Source organism: Panthera uncia (assembly GCF_023721935.1).
Source record: "Panthera uncia isolate 11264 chromosome B2 unlocalized genomic scaffold, Puncia_PCG_1.0 HiC_scaffold_24, whole genome shotgun sequence".
NCBI classification, from domain to species: Eukaryota; Metazoa; Chordata; class Mammalia; order Carnivora; family Felidae; genus Panthera; species Panthera uncia.
Genome location: NW_026057580.1, coordinates 3747090 through 3764668, shown reverse-complemented (window position 1 = coordinate 3764668; position 17579 = coordinate 3747090). Strand labels below are relative to the sequence as shown.

The following is a 17579-nucleotide window of genomic DNA, read 5'->3' as shown; positions in this document are numbered from 1 at the left end:
TATGACTGTGGCAGTTTGGGCCGTCAGCTCTCAAGAAAGATAAACGAGAACTAGAGAAGGTCCAGGAGCACCTGGGTGGCTCAGTCGGTTAAGCATCCGACTTTGGCACAGGTCATGCTTTCACAGTTTGTGGGTTCGAGCCCCGCATTGGGCTCTGTGCTGACAGCGCGGAGCCTGGAGCCTGCTTCAAATTTTGTGTCTTCCTCTCTCTCTGCTCCTCCCCTGCTTATGCTCTTTCTCTGTCTCTCAAAAATAAATAAATGTTAGAAGAAGAAGAAGAAGAAGAAGAAGAAGAAGAAGAAGAAGAAAAGGTCCAGAGAAGTGCAACTAAAATGTAATCCAGATGGGAGGCGATGGTAGAGATTTTTTTCCCTTGACTTTTTATTTTGAACTATTACAAACCCGCAGAAAAGTTGCAAGTACAGTCAACACTACAGACCCTTCACCCAGAGTCACCAATCGTTAACATTTTGTACCATTTGCATTTTCTCTTTCTGTATGTATATTTTTGTATATTTATATATCTACAGTTACATCTGTATGTGACCACATCTATTTCTGTGCGTGTGTGTGTGTGTGTGTGTGTGCGCGCACTTGTAACCCCTCTCAATGGACAGAGCTAAGAAATAAGCACTTTTAAAAACATCATGAGCTAATACTAATAACTCCAATTCCAAATGTTCACCTCATGTCTCTTCCTTGTCTTCCCTCATTTCGGTATTGTTATCTCCTTTCTCCCATGGGAAGAACTCTGGTTCCCAGGAAGTTCAATATATTTACTCATTTGCTCCGAATCACTCCACCAATACCAGTACCAACAACAAATGTATTAAGTGGAGGTCAAGATTTCTTTGCAGTTCTTTTTGTCCCTAGAATACATCCAGCTGAGGTTGTCAGAGTACTATATTCAAAACTCACTCAGATTGTTTTTTTCTGTGTGGTTACGCTATCAGTTAGGTAGATAGGTACATTCATTTGTTTCTGTTCATATTACACTGAGTTTTTGTCCCTCCTTGTTGATTATTTTAAATATGTGAGACACAGGCATGGCTTGAAAGTCACAACTACATAATAAGGTATTCTCACACCTTTCCAACCCATTTCCCCTTTCCTCTATGGGCAAGCAAATGCATTCGTTTCTGGGTTATCGTCCCTGTTTCTTTTTTCTCATACATAGATACACATATGTTCTTATTACCTTTTTTCTTAAATGAAGTTGTCATACTATATATATATATATAATATATATATATATATATTATATATATATATATAATTTTGTGTCTTGTCTTCTCCAATTAAAAATGTATCTTGTAATCACTCCATTCTATGTTCCCATGTCTTCCTCACTATTTTTTTTTTTACACCTGCATGCTCCTCCATTGTTAACATGCATCATAGTTTATTCATCCATTCTCCTATGGGTGTGCATTTAGGTTGCTTCCAATATTTTGCTACCCCAAATAATTCCTCAATTAATGATCTCATGGTTCTGGTTTCTCGTGTGGTTGGAGATGTATTTTTAGGGTAATTTGGTACAGGTAGAGTTGCTATATCAGGGCTTAGTAAATATTGCCAACCCCCTTCCATAGGGCTATTCACTCTCACCAACAACATGACGAGGCCCTTTCTTCACAACCTCATCAACAGAGTATGGGTGAAGCTTCTGAATTTTCACCAATATGACAAGTGAGAAATGGTATCTCGGCATAGTTTTAATTTGTATTCTCTTATTTTGAGTGAAATGGAATACGTTTCCCTATATTTGGAGGCTACTTAGACTGAGACTGTCTTGGAGACCCTGTGGATAAATCTGGATGTGGATTGACGCAGGCTGAGATGAGGGATGATGAGAGGATGGAGAGGGTAGAGCAAAGCTGCAGGACACGTCCCGATGGAGACTGGTGCGATTTAGTGAGTAGAGAGAATCGTGTGTCGTTTTCATCCATTCGTTGCTATCTGAGGGGTAGAGAGCACAGCGAGCCTTCTGTGTCTTTTGGCAGCTCTCTTTACCACTCTGTCCAAAGGCCTATATGCCATCACTGGCAGGCATGCTATAGATGCCTCAGCTATCTTTTCCCAAAATCGAGTGTCAGGATCTTGCAGTCTCTCATCACACTGAGTGAGGTCAAGTAGAAACTGCTGGGCCTCTGCCTTAAATCTCCTAGACAACTAGTTGGCCTGTAAGACCTGTGGCCCTCCTCCCCTGATCTCTCTTCATTCTTAACTTCCCACCTGGTCCGCCCTAGGGTCTTCCCCACTCACACCTCTACTCCTCCTCCCAGGGACTGTGGTCCATTTTTGGTTCCTGCTCAGGTAGTAGCTCTGCGCTTGGTCATTTTCTTAGTCTCTGGATGAGCTTTGCCCTAGGTTTGATTCTTCTTTCCTCTGGGCTCTGAAATATGTGGTGTCTGGGGTTGTAGACATTTGAGCGGACCTTCCTGGAGAGCTGCACTCCAACCCCTCGCTGTTCCCTCACCAGCCACCAGGAGGCAGTAAGCAATAGCAAATGAAGCTTCTCAGCTAAAACCTACCCCTGGTCTCCTCCTAAGGCCACCCTTCCCATTCCAGCAAGAAGTGACTCTCCCAAGTTCTGCGTGAAATGAAAGAAGGAATTGAAGCCTCCCCTGACATTTCTGGTCTGGTGGCTGGGATGGTGGTGGAGTTTGAAACAAGAGTGCATTCGAGGGGACATTGCAGAGTCCTGTTTGGGTGTGTTGAATTAGGAAAGACCAAGGGATGTCAGAGTGGGGAAGAAACGTGGATTGGAGCCCAGGTGAGAAGTTTCAAGGTATTTGTACAGAAATAATACTCGAAGGTACAAGAGGGGGGTGGACTCTCTAAGATACAGTGAGAAATCTGTGTGAATGTCCCCAGCTAGAAGAATCCTGATCAGTTTATCTGATTGTGCACCCTGTTCAATAGTACTCTTTCAGATGAGCTCATGGGCTGTCATTGGGCCATGGTGGGGAACTCTATGTCCCTGCTTATAGAATCTGCACTCTGAAGTTAGCATCCACAAATTTGAGAGAAGAGAGAAATTTGCAAAAAGAGATAATGATTCTTTCTCTTCCTTAAGAATGCAGGATCCCTGAGGAGGGTGGGTGGGAAATACAGCTGAATAAATGCTTTAAAATAAGTAAAATCTTTCCCAAGAGCTTAGATACCTTGGCGACAGAAACCATAAAAATGCATAGTTTATTCACATTTTATTATCTAGATTTATAAGCTACCAAGGACTCTGCAAATTCAACTATCTCAATGTCAGAAACTGTTATTTATTTTCGCTCTTTTTCTCATTAACGATTATGCATATTTTTCTACCTTCTGAAATTTATCAGATGTCTTATTACAACTTTTATATTCATTTGTATGCAGGATGAATTTAATTGTATTCCTTTTAGCATTAGCTGAAATTTGAGTTTCAGATTTTTATTAAAAATGTATGTTTATTGTTATCTCATATGCAAAGATGTATATGAACGTAGGCTGATTTGGATGTGATAGTGCACTAACATCTCATTAGATGGTTGCTTATTTATAGACAGTTCTGTTTTGCATTTGTTTTGCATTTTTATTAGCCAAGACCCTGACTGCCACCCAACAGAGGTGACCTAGACAATTGCCCCAAACCACCAAGCTACAAGACCAATATGAGCTTCTTCCCATACTTAGCTCCAAAGAGAAATTTTCTTCTAGAAGTAACTTGGAACCAAAGCTCTTGGAGTATTATAGTTCTCGTTCTTCTCAGAACATTTATAGGGACTGTTTTCCTGAAAGCCTGAAAGGCTTTTGAGGCATATAGAGATATTCACAGTTCTCCATAATAGCTAGCTAACTAGGCTTCTGCCTTTCCTCACTCAGCAAGCATAAAATCACATTGTGGATAGAGAAATGTGAGTTGTACAGCCCTGGCATCCTGTGCCTCATAAAATATGTGGTGGGGAGGTGATCTGGAGATCTTGTCTAGCTCTTCTGCAAAATGGGTCAGCTTTTCAGGACTTCATACCCACATCCATGTCCTGAGGACTATTTTCATATCACCTCATAAAAAAAAAATAAAATCACCCACCGAGAAAATGACTTCTTAGGCGAGATCTAGCCGCAGTAACATATCCATTGGCCCCTCCCTGGAGCACTGGTGAACATGGCCAGTGCCGGCCAAGAGCATGATGGTCATGTCTGCAGTGGTGTCCACTGTTGGCACTCAGCCTCTGGTGCAGAGTGTATTTCCAAAGAGGCAACAGACTGGAGGTGAGCCAAGAGCTCCTGAGAATCACAGATAGGAGGTCTTTCCCTTCTTTTGTTTGGAGTTAGAACAGGCACAAAGAATGAACTCTGATTTTTGTTGTGTGAATGGAAATTTACTGTGGTTTTATTCTCCTCAACCTTTAAAGATCTGTGCTTAAATATCATACTGAAAACAGTTGTCCTTTACCCTCAAATGATGTCTTTCTGATTCTCCTGTGTTTTGAGAGCGTATGACTCATATATGTTTCCCTTTGTATGTGGAAACGTGCCAGGAAGTAGGTAATGATAGTAGGTAACGTGCCAGGAAGTGATAATGATAATTTACTATGCTTTTACCATAAGAAGAAACAAATAATTAAATTTTCATGCCCTTTAAATATTGGAGAATTGCTCTCCTTTACATTTGAGGTTTAATAAAAGTCAAGCCAATTGGCCTGAATTCAACAAACAAATATTTATTGAGAACTTACTTGGTAGCCAACTCAGGATACAGAGATTAGTAAAATGCAGTCCTTGCCCTTGGAGGTCATCATGTATTAAGGAAAATAAATGAGTGGCAAATGGTTATGTAATACAACATGACAGACTCTAAAATCAGTATTATATATAACATACACACACACACACACACACACACACACACACAATGCTATGAGAACAAAGGCGAAGGAGCAGTAAATTGCAGCTTAGGTATTAAAGTTAAGCTATCGAGAGAGGCCTCCTCTGAGCTGTGACTCAATGAATGTGCAGGAGTTCTCAGGGGAGGGTAGGATTAGGGAGGAAAGGACTGTAGCCCTGGGGACAAGAAAGACAGCGCAAGGAAAGAGGAAGATAATGAGCAGTAAAGGGCGTATACAGATATCGAGTCATCAAATTGTACACCTTAAATATATATAATTTTTAAAAAATTAAAAAAATAAAATGATTGAGCATAGTGAAAATAAAATGCATAGCTTAGGGCACATACATGGAGGAGCAGTCCAAGGAGGGGTATGACGGTGTAAAGTGTGTGCGTGTGCTATGTGTGCGGGACCAAGTCCACCCGAGTCTGGAGCGTGGTGGAGAGGGGATTCAAGAAAGGAGCAGCCTAACCGTGAGGCTGATGCACATGCAGAGACTGTTTTTCCAAGATGTGGGGCACCATGAAGATGCTGGAAATTTCTAGATGGATGCTAGAAGTGATGTGGAAATAGGCCTTGGAAACCAAGAAGAGCTGGAGAGTGGCATCAGGTGGAGACTATCTCTGAAGTCTGTTGATCAGCAGCTGGGTGAAGACATTGATATTGTTAAAAGGAGATGGGACAGACTGGGGCGAAGGGAGAATGGGAACAATGAGGTGGGTTTTGGAACTGTTTGATTTAACTAACAGGGAGTCCTGGGAGTCAGCAGAAATATGGATATGTGGAGATTATGATAAAGCCAGAGGTTTCATGTTATCCAGACTTGCTTGGAGTTTCACAGCCCTCAGTGAGACAGTGACAGTGATACCTACATCTTCTCTAACACAGCAGTCTGCCAACATTGTCTGTCTTTACTGTATCTAATGCTAGAATAAGATCTAATGCTAGAATATAAATCACATAGAAGTTTACATTTCTGAGAACTGTGTATAATAATATGTGGATCCTTGACTTTTGATGACTCCATTTTGTTGTCACATTAGCTATTTTCATAGGTTTTCCCCTTAGGAGTTACTTGTATCTTATACTTTATATGACTTTTAAAAACTGGGGTAGCACCATACTTCAAAATTCAGGGATGAGTTGCAAGTGCTTTTTGTCCCATTTTACTAGAATTTTTAATTACCAATATACATGTTCAATTTTGTGTGTGCCTGATTTGGTCATCTTTCAACTTTTTAAATGAATGTCTTTGGGAGGATATTCTAAAACTCCCAACAGCTGAGTAGAGGCTGCTCATCAAAAAATAATCAAAAATGAATTTTAAATTCTGTGTAAAATTATACAAAATCAATTTTCATTTAATTTTATTCAACATCAGCTTTTACCTTATTGGCCCTTATTGTGAAACTCATATGTTTAAAGGTAATATGAAGTTAATACACCAACTCTGGTTGGGTTACAAGCATTCACTGGGTTTGACAAAGAACCCTCATAATCACTGTAGCTGACTGTAAGTCCAGCTCATAGAGCATAGTGGCAGATTTATTTACCTTAGCCACAACTTTTGGAAAGGATGCAGTTGTTTGGATATGTACATTTGGGGCCAGATGCATTATTCTACCTGCTAATCAAATGAAAATTCTTGCAGAGTCTGGGTGGCTCAGTCAGTTGAGCATCCAACTTTGGCTCAGGTCATGATTTCATGGTCCATGAGATCGAGCCTCTCATTGGGCTCTGTGCTGACAGTTCAGAGCCTGGATCCTGCTTCAGATTTTGTCTCCCTCTCTCTCTGCCCCTCCCCCCGCTCTCACTCTCTCTCTCTCTCTCTCTCTCTCTCTCTCAAAAATAAATAAATATTTTTAAAAACTTTAAAAAAAGAAAATTCTAAAGACACAGCCTCTCTTTCACTCTTCAGCTGATTTCCTAATTGAATTAAAGGCTAGCTGAATAGAATTTCCTCTGTTGACACAAGATGTGGCTTTTTCATAAGCAAAGAAGCCTGGGTAATTTTAGCAGTAGCTCCTTAGTGAGTAAATTTGCACAATTCATGCTAGAGATGAAAAAGAGAAAGGTGTAATTCTTTCTTTCCAAATGCTGTGAGGAAAGGTAGAAGGGGGCCTTTCTGGTGGGGCACAAAGATTACTAGGGATTTGTAAGATGCGTTTCAATGAACCTCAGACATTTGTCACTGATTCATCTCTGTTGAGTCCTTGGTGGGCTTTGCATCTGGGGGCTTATTTTTTCTCATTTTCAAAATGAAAATGGTCTTAATACTCTTTATTATAAAAAATCATACTTTCTTACTGAGAAAAACAAACATTGTAGAAAGCAGAAAGTAATAATCACAGCACAAGCTCATACAAAAATCCCACTATAAAAATACCCTTCCAGATCTTTTCCATGCTTACATGCACAATGTTAACAGAATATTAGGTTTTTGTAACATGCTATTTTTTTTATCGAAGTATAGTTGACACACAATGTTATATTAGTTTCAGGTTTACAACAACATAGTGATCTGACAACTCTATGCATTATGCCTTGCTCACCACAAGTGTAGCTACAATTTGTCACCATACAACGCTATTACAATCCTATTGACTATATTCACATGCTATACCTTTCATCCTCGCGACTTATTCATTCCATAACTGGAAACCTGTACCTTCCACTCCCCTTTACCCAATTTGCCCATCCTCCCAACCCCCTCTGCTCTGGCAACCACCAGTCTGTTGTCTTTTTTCATGCGTCAGTTTCTGCTGTTTTGTTTTGTTTTGTGTTTTTAGATTCCACATGTAAGGGAAATATGGTATTTGTCTTTCTCCATCTGATTTCTTTCACTTATCATAATACCCTGTAGGTCCATCCATGTTATCACAGATGGCAAGATCTCACTCTTTTTTATGGCTGAGTAATAATTTTAATTGCAGCATTATTTACAATAGCCAAGATATAGAACCAACCTAAGTGACTATTGATTGATGAGGCATATGTATACAGTGGAGTATAAAACAGAATGTTTCATAAAACAGAATGTACCATGCTATTTCATTCCGTAATCTCAATTCAATAACCTCAACTTACCAATTAATAGAGAGCTACATCACATTTTTACTGACTGTATAGATTTTTAGAGGGCTTTACCAGGATTTATTATTACAGATACCATTACAAACAGCCTTGTACATACATCTTTGTACACTTGTTATTTAAAAAAAAAACTGATTAAGTGTTAAATACATGAGTATTTATAACATGTGTATAAAATATAAAATGTTGCTTATTTTGCACCAGCATTTCTATATTTTGCTCCATCTTCCTTGTCTTTGACTTCTTGCTGAATATGATTTTTTTTCATTCTACTTTTATCCCTGTGCTAGTTTGGAATTTATGTACTATTTCTATTTTTTTACTGGTCACTCTAGAAATTTTAACATCCAATATTAATTAAGTGTAAAATTAGTATCTTGGGGCACCTGGGTGGTTTAATCAGTTAAGCATCCGACTTCGGTTCAGGTCATGATCTCAACGTTTATGGATTCAAGCCTCGTGTCAGGCTCTGTGCTGACAGCTCAGAGCCCGGAACCTGCTTTGGTCAGATTCTGTGTCTCCCCTTCTCTCTACCCCTCCCCTGCTTGTACTGTGTTTCTCTCTCTCCCTCTCTCTCTCTCTCTCTCTCTCTCTCTCTCTCAAAAATAAATAAACATCAAAAAAATTTTTAATTAGTATCTTTACCCTCCTCTCAATAAAAATCTCTTAGGTAATTTTAACTATAGTTACTCACCCCCTGGCACCCCAGTATTTTAATTTTATCTTTTTTTTTTTATAAACCCACAATTAAAAATATAATTACTGTTTTATGCCATAATGATGTTTACATTTGCCCATGCATTCACCCAATCTTTGCTACCACAAACCTTCCACCAGAATAATTATCTTTTCTGAAGTGTATCCTTTAGAATTTCCTTCAATGTCTTATTTTGCCCTCCTTTGTAAAAACAAACAAACAAAAGAGCACCTTATTGGCTTACAACTTGCCTATCATAAATTGATTCATTTTCAGTGGTCAATTCAATTATTTTTATTAAGTTTACAAACTTCTGTGACTATCACCCACCACCTAATTTTAGAATATTACCATCACCCCTGAAAAGAATCCTCATGTCCATTTGTAATCAGGTCTCACTACCACCCCCACTCAGCCTTAGGCAACCACTTATTTACTTTGTGTCTCTATAGATTTGCCTTTCTGGACATTTCCTGTAACTGGAATCATATACTATGTGGTCTTTGGTGGATGCATTCTTTCACTTAGTATAATGTTTCTGAAGCTCACCCGTGTTGTAGCATGGATCAGTACTTCATTGCTTTTATTGTCAAACAGTATTCCAATATATGAACATACCACATTTTGTTTATCTATTTAAAAGCTGATGAACATTTGGGTAATTTCCACTTTTTGCTGCCATGAACATTCCTGTACAAGTCTTTGTGTAGATATGTGTTTTCATTTCTCTTGAATAGATAATTGGAAATACAATTATTGGATAATATGTGTAACCTATTCTTAACATTTTTAGAAACTACTAAATTGTTTTCCAACGTGGCTGCACCATTTTACGATACCCTCCAACAATGTATGAGGGTTCAAGTTTCTCTGATTCTTGCCAACACTTGTTATTGTCTCTTTTTTTATTATAATCATTCTTGTAAGTCTGAAGTCCTATCTCATTGTGGTTTTAATTTGCATTTTTTATGTAAATAATGAGCATCTTTTCATGTGTTTATTGGCCTTAATATAGCTTTTTTTTGTGAAACGTCTGTTTAAATTTTTTGTGTTGTGTTCATTCTTTTTTTTTTTTTTTTTTAGTGTTTATTTATTGTTGAAAGAGAGACAGAGCATGAGCAGGGGAGGGACAGAGAGAGAGGGAAAAGAATCTGAAGCAGACTCCAGGCTCTGAGCTGTCAGCACAGAGCCTGACACAGGGCTTGAATTCACAAACTGCAAGATCATGACCTGAGCTGAAGTCGGACGCTTCACCGACTAAGCCACCCAGGCGCCCCTATTCTTGAAAGATAATTTTGCTTGGTATACAATTCTTGTTTAATAGTTATTTTATCCTAACATATGCAGCACACTCTGCCATTTTCTTCTGGCTTCCATTGCTGTTGTTGAGGATTGGCCATCAGTCTAATTGTCATTTCTTTCTAGATAATCTTTTCTCTCTCTCGTTGGTTTTAAGATATTCACTTTGTTTTGAGTGTTTTACAATTTCACTGTGGTATGTCTACATATGATTTCTATTTATTTATTTGTTTATCCTACCTAGGAGGCATTGAATTTCCTGAACTTGAGGATTCAAGTCTTTCATCAATTCCCAGTCATTATTCTACCCCTTATTATCTTTTTTATTCTCTCTCTTCTATCTTTCTGAAGCTTGCCTGAGATGTATGTTAGAACGTATCACTCTATCCTATATATCTCTTAACTTCTCTTTCACATTTCCTATTTGTTTTCCCCTCTGTGGCATTCTGGATAATGTCTGCAGATCTATTTTCCGGTTTCCTAATTTATTTGGCTGAATCTATCTGGTATTTGACTCATTGTTAACTGTTATGGTGGGCAGAATAATGACCCCCAAAGATATCCACATCCCAATCCCCAGAACCTGTATATATGTTACCTTATGTGGCACAAAGGATTTTACAGATTTTCTTAAGGGTAAGGACCTTGAGATGGGGATGTTATTGTAGAATATCAAAGGTCCAATTTAATCAAATGAACCTTAGAAGTGGGAGATGGAGGAGGAAGAGTGGGTCAGAGAGATGGAATAGAAGCAGGAGGAAAGATACAAAGCAAGAAAGGAACTTGACCTGCCTTTGTGATCTTTGAAGATATAGGAAGGGGGCCATGAGCCAAAGGATACAGATGGCCTCGAGAAGCTAGGAAGGGCCCTCACCTGACAGCTAGCAAAGAATTGGGGACCTCAGTAAGAAAGTGAATTCTTCCAGCAACTCAAATGAACAAGGAAATGGATCTTCCCCAGCAGCCTACAGAAAGGAACTCAGCCATGCTTACAATTTGATTTTAGCCCAATGAGTACTATGTCAGGTTTATTAACTAAAGAACGGTAAGATAATAAATTTATGTTGTTTTAAGCTTCTTATTTTGTGGTAATCTGTTCTAGCAGCAATAAAGAACTAATACAGGTTTTCAATTTTAATATTTTAAAAAATTTCCAGAGGTTCTATGCTATTCATGTTTAGAGTTTCCTGTTTCATACTTACATTTTAAATCATCCTTTTTTTCTTCTTAAATTTTTATTAAAATTCAAGTTAGCTAACATACATGCAGTATCAATCATCCTTTTTTCCCCCCTTGATATAATAAAAACATCTTTGTAACATACATCTGAAAATGTATTATCTGTGATCTTTGCAGGTTTGTTTCTGCTTTCTGTTGTTTCTACTGGCTCTTGCTCAGAATAAAAATTCTTATTTAGTTTCTTCATGGGTTCTGTAAGTTTTGATTGTGAACTCAAGTCTGTTGGAAATTAACTGTTGGATTCTTTGAGACCTTGTTGTGGGCACATTATTCCAGGACAGGTGTGTGTTTGGTTTTACCAGCTGCCACATAGAACTTCCTAAAAATACCTTAAAATAAATTTTTGGTTTGAGGTTTTTAAAATCACATAGATGATATGAATGAATGTTGATTAATGCAACAAACCTAGTGAATTAATAAGTAACAGGCTGGGGCACCTGGGGTGGTCCAGTCAGTTGAGTGTCCAACTCTTGATTTTGGCTCAGGTCATGATCCCAGGGTCGTAGGATTGAGCCCCATGTTGGGTCTGCATGGAATCTGCTTGGGATTCTCTCTCCCTCTCCCTCTGCCCCTGCCTTACTCTTTCTCTCTTTCGATAGATAGATAGATAGATAGATAGATGATAGATGATAGGTAGAATTCACAGGAAGAAGCAGTTCAAGATAGTAGCATGGGAATATCCTGAACTAACTTATCCCCACAGAGACACCAAATCTACAGCTAAATATGAAGCAATTCCTTCTTAAAAAGACCTGAAAACTGAGTAGCTGCTCCACAATGAAGCATGAAAGAGCTACATTGAGATGAATAGGAGAGGCACAGATGTTGTCTCACCCAAAACCCTGCCCCTGGCACAGTGACACATCATTGAGAGGGATCTCATAAATACAGAGCTTCTCCTTGGGAAGCAAGGAGTTTGTGCCCCACATCAGGTACTCCAGCTGTTGGGACCTGTACCAGAGAGACAGGACCCAAACTTCCTGGCTTTTCAAACCAATGGGGCTCATGTCTAAAAGACCCAAAGGGCTGTAGGGAATCAAGAACAGGGGTCTTATGCAGACTCACTCACCCCTTGATTCAGAGCAAAAAACAGCAGTTTGAAAAGCACTTAGATCATATGTGAAGGAGATTCACCTGCTAATCTTAAGGCATCTGCTAGAGAGGCAGGGACCTGTTGGGACTATCACTAAGGACGGTGACACTGGTTGGCCTTACTAGTGCTATTAGGGATATTCGAACCCCAGAGCTTTTCTGTGGCCCTGCTAAAGCCAGCAGACATCCCACACAGAGGATATTCCTGCATGCCTAGCTCTAGTGGCCAGGATCACTTGCATTTCTGGGCCCCACAGGACTGAAACAATTAGAAGGACAGTTCTTAATAGGCTTCTTCCCACAAGGCATGGCACACGCAGCAGACCAAAACACAACCTCAGTCTTCCTGTGAAAAAGGCCTTATTTACTTATTGGCTGTCAACATAAAACAGACTGCGATATTTATAGGCTGTTATATGTGAGACTCATGGTAACAAAACAAAAGTCTGTAGTAGATACACAAAAGATAATGGGAAAAGAATCTAAACATAACACTGCAGCAAGTCATCAAACCACAAGAGAAGAGAGCAGAAGAGGAAAAGGACAGGGAAGAACTACAAAACAATCAGAAAACAATTAACAAAATAGCAATAAGCACATACCTATCAATAATTACTTCAAGTGTAAATGGGCTAAATTCTCCAATCAAAAGACATAGAAAGTTAGAGAGGGAGGGAGGCAAACCATAAGAGACTCTTAAAAACTGAGAATAAACTGAGGGTTGATGGGGGGTGGGAGGGAGGGGAGGATGGGTGATGGGTATTGAGGAGGACACCTGTTGGGATGAGCACTGGGTGTTGTATGGAAACCAATCTGACAGTAAATTTCATATTATAAAAAAAAGACATAGAGTAGCTGAATGGATTAAAAAAAGACACATCTGTGTGCTGCCTTCAAATGTAAGAACACACACAGACTGCAAGTGAAGGAACAGAAAGTGATGGTTTATGCAAGTGGAAACTGAAAGAAAACTTGGGTAGTTACATCAGACAAAATAGACTTTTAAACAAAGACTGTAATAAAAGACAAAGATGGTCATTACATAATGATAAAGGGGTCAATTCAACAAGAAGATATAACATTGGTAAATATTTGTGCACCCAACTTATAAGCACCTAAGCAAATACTAACAGACCAAAAGGGAGATATTGACAGCAATACAGCAATAGTACAGTAGTACAATGCAATACAATAATAGTAGGGGACTTTAATATCCTACTGACTCTCACACTGATGCACACACACCATCTGTGTGTCCAGACCCAGCCATTTCTTTTTTTTAAAATTTTTTAAAAATATTTATTTATTTTTGAGAGAGAGACAGAGACAGAGCATGAGTGGGAGGAGGGGCAGAGAGAGAGGAGACACAGAATCGGAAGCAGGCTCCAGGCTCTGAGCTGTCAGCACAGAGCACGATGTGGGGCTTGAACTCATGAATCGTGAGATCATGACCTGAGCTGAAGTCAGACGCCTAACTGACGTAGTCACTCAGGCGCCCCTAGGCCCAGCCATTTCAAGACAAAAACTAGGTTTGTACCCTTCAGAGCATCTGGTTGACCTAGAAGAGATATAGAGAGAACAAAAACAAGGGAGAGACACAGACTATTCTCTTTTAAAGCATTCTATTCTGTTCCTCCACATCAGGTATTAAAGTGGTATTGACAAATACACCCCTCTTCCACTAGACAGAGAAAGGCACCAAGGTGGGGCGGGGGGAACCTGTTCACCACCATATTCTAGCACCTAGCTCAGTGCCTGGTACATAGTAAATCTTTATTTGGGTACATGGATTTTAATTTAATTTAATTTACTTTTTTAAAGTTTATTTATTTACTTGTGAGAGACAGAGAGGCAGAGAGAGAGAGAGAGGGAGAGATAGAATCCCAAGCAGGCTCCACACTGTCAGCATGGAGCCTGATGTGGGGCTCGAACTCACAAACCATGAGGTCATGACCTGAACCTAAACCAAGAGTCAGATGCTTAACCGACTGAACCACCCAGGTGCCCCTGGACACATGGATTTTAAAGACGAGTGGGATTTTTAGACTGGTGGAGCAGATGGATGCCAATAGATTACTTTGGAAATCCTAAAACCAGTGGTAAAGTGAGAAAACAAAACAGAAAAAAAAAAAACACAATGAAATGTTAATAATTTGTAATGCGCAGAGGAATTATGAGTGATTCTCTTTGACCTAACAAATTACCATATAATTATAGATTCTTATGACCAGTCTTTAAGTGGGAGAAAATAAAAGGAGGTGTGTTGGTTGTCCAGCATGAGGTTTGCAGGTTAGTGACAAGCAAAATTGGATAGTACTGCTTTGGGTTGCCAAGAACATTTGTGGAATCTCTTTCTCTGAAGATGGAGACCCTTTCATTTCTGTAATGTTCTCCATGTCTTGTTAGGAGGCAATAGTTAGCAGGCAGAATGAATCTCTATTTTTTTTCATTCCTGTGGGTTGATTATAAAGTTTCCTTCCCTCCACCCCCCTCCTTTTTCTCGCTGTGGCTTGAAGTGATCGTATCAGTTCATTTTAGCTTTAATAATTATCTCTGAAGGTACATTTCCCTGCTACATTCTGAACAGTTCACTCTTTTATCAGGTATCAGAGTAACACTGCTTCTGCTGTTCTTGAAACAATTACCAACATTCAACCCAAAGAGAGTGGAGGGGGAGTCGGAGAGACCCGGGAAGCCATTGTTTATAGATTATCTGAAGATATGCTGAGCAAACTGCCTCCTGACTACATTCCTCATGAGGTAAGCCATGCCCTGGTGTGTACAGGGCTATCTTCGGTTCCACAAAGTTGAGGGAGATCCTGGGACCTCCCTCTCTGCTCATTTCCACTTCCTTTGCAACTCCTTCTTTTACCCTTGTGACCTTCCCTTCCTTGCCCCTTCTCAGGCATCCTGCAAATTATGATCTGCACTTTTCTTTATTACCCTCTACTCCACTTTCTCTTTCAATCACCTTTTCTCTACGCTTCTCCATCCCTGTGTCTTTTGATACCAAGATATCTTACCCATCTAGGCTTTGTCCATTCTTTGAACTTACCCCTTGTTTTTGTCCCTTGTAGTCTCACAATCCTCCCAGTCAGGTAATAGGAAAGCAGACCATTTAAACAAATTCACTCCCGGTGTGAATGGCAATAATTTTCTACTTCTTGAACCTCACAGTTGTTTGCTTATTAATCTAAAGAAGTTTTTCTCAATTTTTTTTTTTAAATCTCAAGACCGCTTTACAAAATGAGGACCCAAACAGCTTTTGTTAATGTGAGTTATAACTACTGATATTTAATATATTAGGAATTTAAATGGAGACATTTCAAAAATATGTATTAGTCTATTGTTAAATAAGAGTAATAAACCCCATTACATGTTAACATAAATAACATTTTTATTAAAAAGTAAGTATGGGGGAGCCCGGGTGGTTCAGTCAGTTAAGCATCTGACTCTTGATTTCCGCTGAGGTCATGATCTCCTGGTTCGTGGGTTCAAGCCCCCACATAGGGCTCTGTGCTGATAGTGCAGTGCCTGCTTGGGATTCTCTCTCTCCCTCTTTGTCTGCCCTTCCCATGCTCATGCTTTCTCTCTCTCTCTCTCTCTCTCTCTCTCTCTCTCTCTCTCAAAATAAATAAACATGAACAAAAATAATTATGTTTTCCAAGATAAAAATATTCATTGAGAATAATGGTATTGTTTTACATTTTTGCAAATCTCTCTAATGTCTCATTTAATAGAAGGCAGGTGGATTTTCATATCCACATGGTTGTGATACTACATGTCCTGTAGCCCTGGAAACCTTCACTGTATACTCCTGAGAGAAGAAGAGTCAAAAAGTCAAGTGATATCCTAGTATTACTATGAAAATAGTTTTAACTTTGTGGACCCCCAAAAGGATCTCAGGGCCTTCAGGGGTCCCAGGCCACACTTTGAGAACTGCTGATCTAAAAAAAAAAGTCTCTCTAACTATAGTGAGATTTCTGGGTGGTTGAAAGTTCTGTGAAAAGTCCTCCAACTTGGTCTTCTTCCTGCAAGAAGACAGGGTTGTGTCCTCTGGCCATCCAGGGCTTCCTCTCTGCTGTTCTCAGTGTCCTCTCCTCACTGCTGGTGGGCAGAGCCTCACCTGAGCCCCAGATGGGGCTGAGTCAAGTTTAGCTCTTCAACCAAGAAGTGAGAGGCTAATGCCCTAGTGCTAGTGTAACTGTGGTCTTGTGTCTACTCTGTCCTGCTTCCTCAAGTCTGGGAAAAATGAACTTGTCAGCTGGGAGCCCTTAGGATCCTTGATCTACAGGCTTCCCACTGCAGTGAGTACCCCCAAAACTAAAACAAAACAAAACAAAACAAAACAAAACAAAACAAAACAAAACATTTTCTTCACTCTTAAAACAGTTTTTGTTTCCATTATGTAGATAAGTACCAAGACGTTTGGCCAAGATACTGAAATCAGTTGCTTCACACAGAGATAGATATAGTAAGGGAAGGAAATTTTTTTTTAATGGATACAATATACTTTCAACGGTCCATTGTAAGTGATCTTCAGAAGGCAGATGGGGCATAAAGCCTACCTTCAGAGATTTTAAAAATTGGCATGTGGAAGTGAAATAAAACTCACTCTAGATGCCTAGACCACAGGCTGGTATACCAGAGGAGGCTTCTAAGATCTTGGGATAATTTGAGGTGTCCAGGGTTGGTTGGGGCCATTCCTCCGAGTTCTCTGTGCTGGCAACATCCTAGCAGGAACTGAGTGTGAGGGATGTCATTAGGTGGGTTGCTAAATGGGAAGGAGTTGGTACTGAGGCATCTAAAACTGCTTCCTCTTTCAAGATCACTTACCTTTTAGTGTCCTTTATTTTACTGAAGAGAGAGATTTGTTCTTGAAAATGTGGCTGTGAAGTGAATTTTATAAATTATAATTATACTATTGACTTTCATAGTAAAAATGGAGCCACATTACTGAAGAAGAGACTACTTGGTCCCAGAAATATAATGAAAATCCTATGTAAGACTGCAGCAAATCTTCCATCTTATTAATAAAAAGATAATTTGGAGCTGGAACAATAACCATACTCAAAATAAAATCAGTACTAAAATTATATTTTCAAGAGTTAATTAACGTTTTTCCTAAGCTTGACTCTATTGCAAAAGAAGTTTCTCCTTTAAAACGGTAAGTAGGGTAAGGCAATTTGTTTGAGGCTGTTAGCATACTAAAAAATACCTACCTGGCCTGTTGATTTGACGTTGTAGCCAATACCTGGGCTTAATTTCCCACATACGGGGGTTGCAAA

At 39.4% G+C, this 17579-nt stretch overlaps 1 protein-coding gene across 1 annotated transcript in view; it reads left to right on the top strand.

The window, feature by feature from the left end:
- The window catches only part of DNAH8 (dynein axonemal heavy chain 8), a 324054-nt gene that overhangs the window by 283343 nt on the left and 23132 nt on the right, over nt 1–17579 (top strand). The window contains exon 88 of the mRNA XM_049652745.1: nt 14895–15051. Within this exon, the coding sequence (XP_049508702.1) occupies nt 14895–15051 (157 nt within the window). The remainder of the gene's footprint in view (nt 1–14894; nt 15052–17579) is intronic.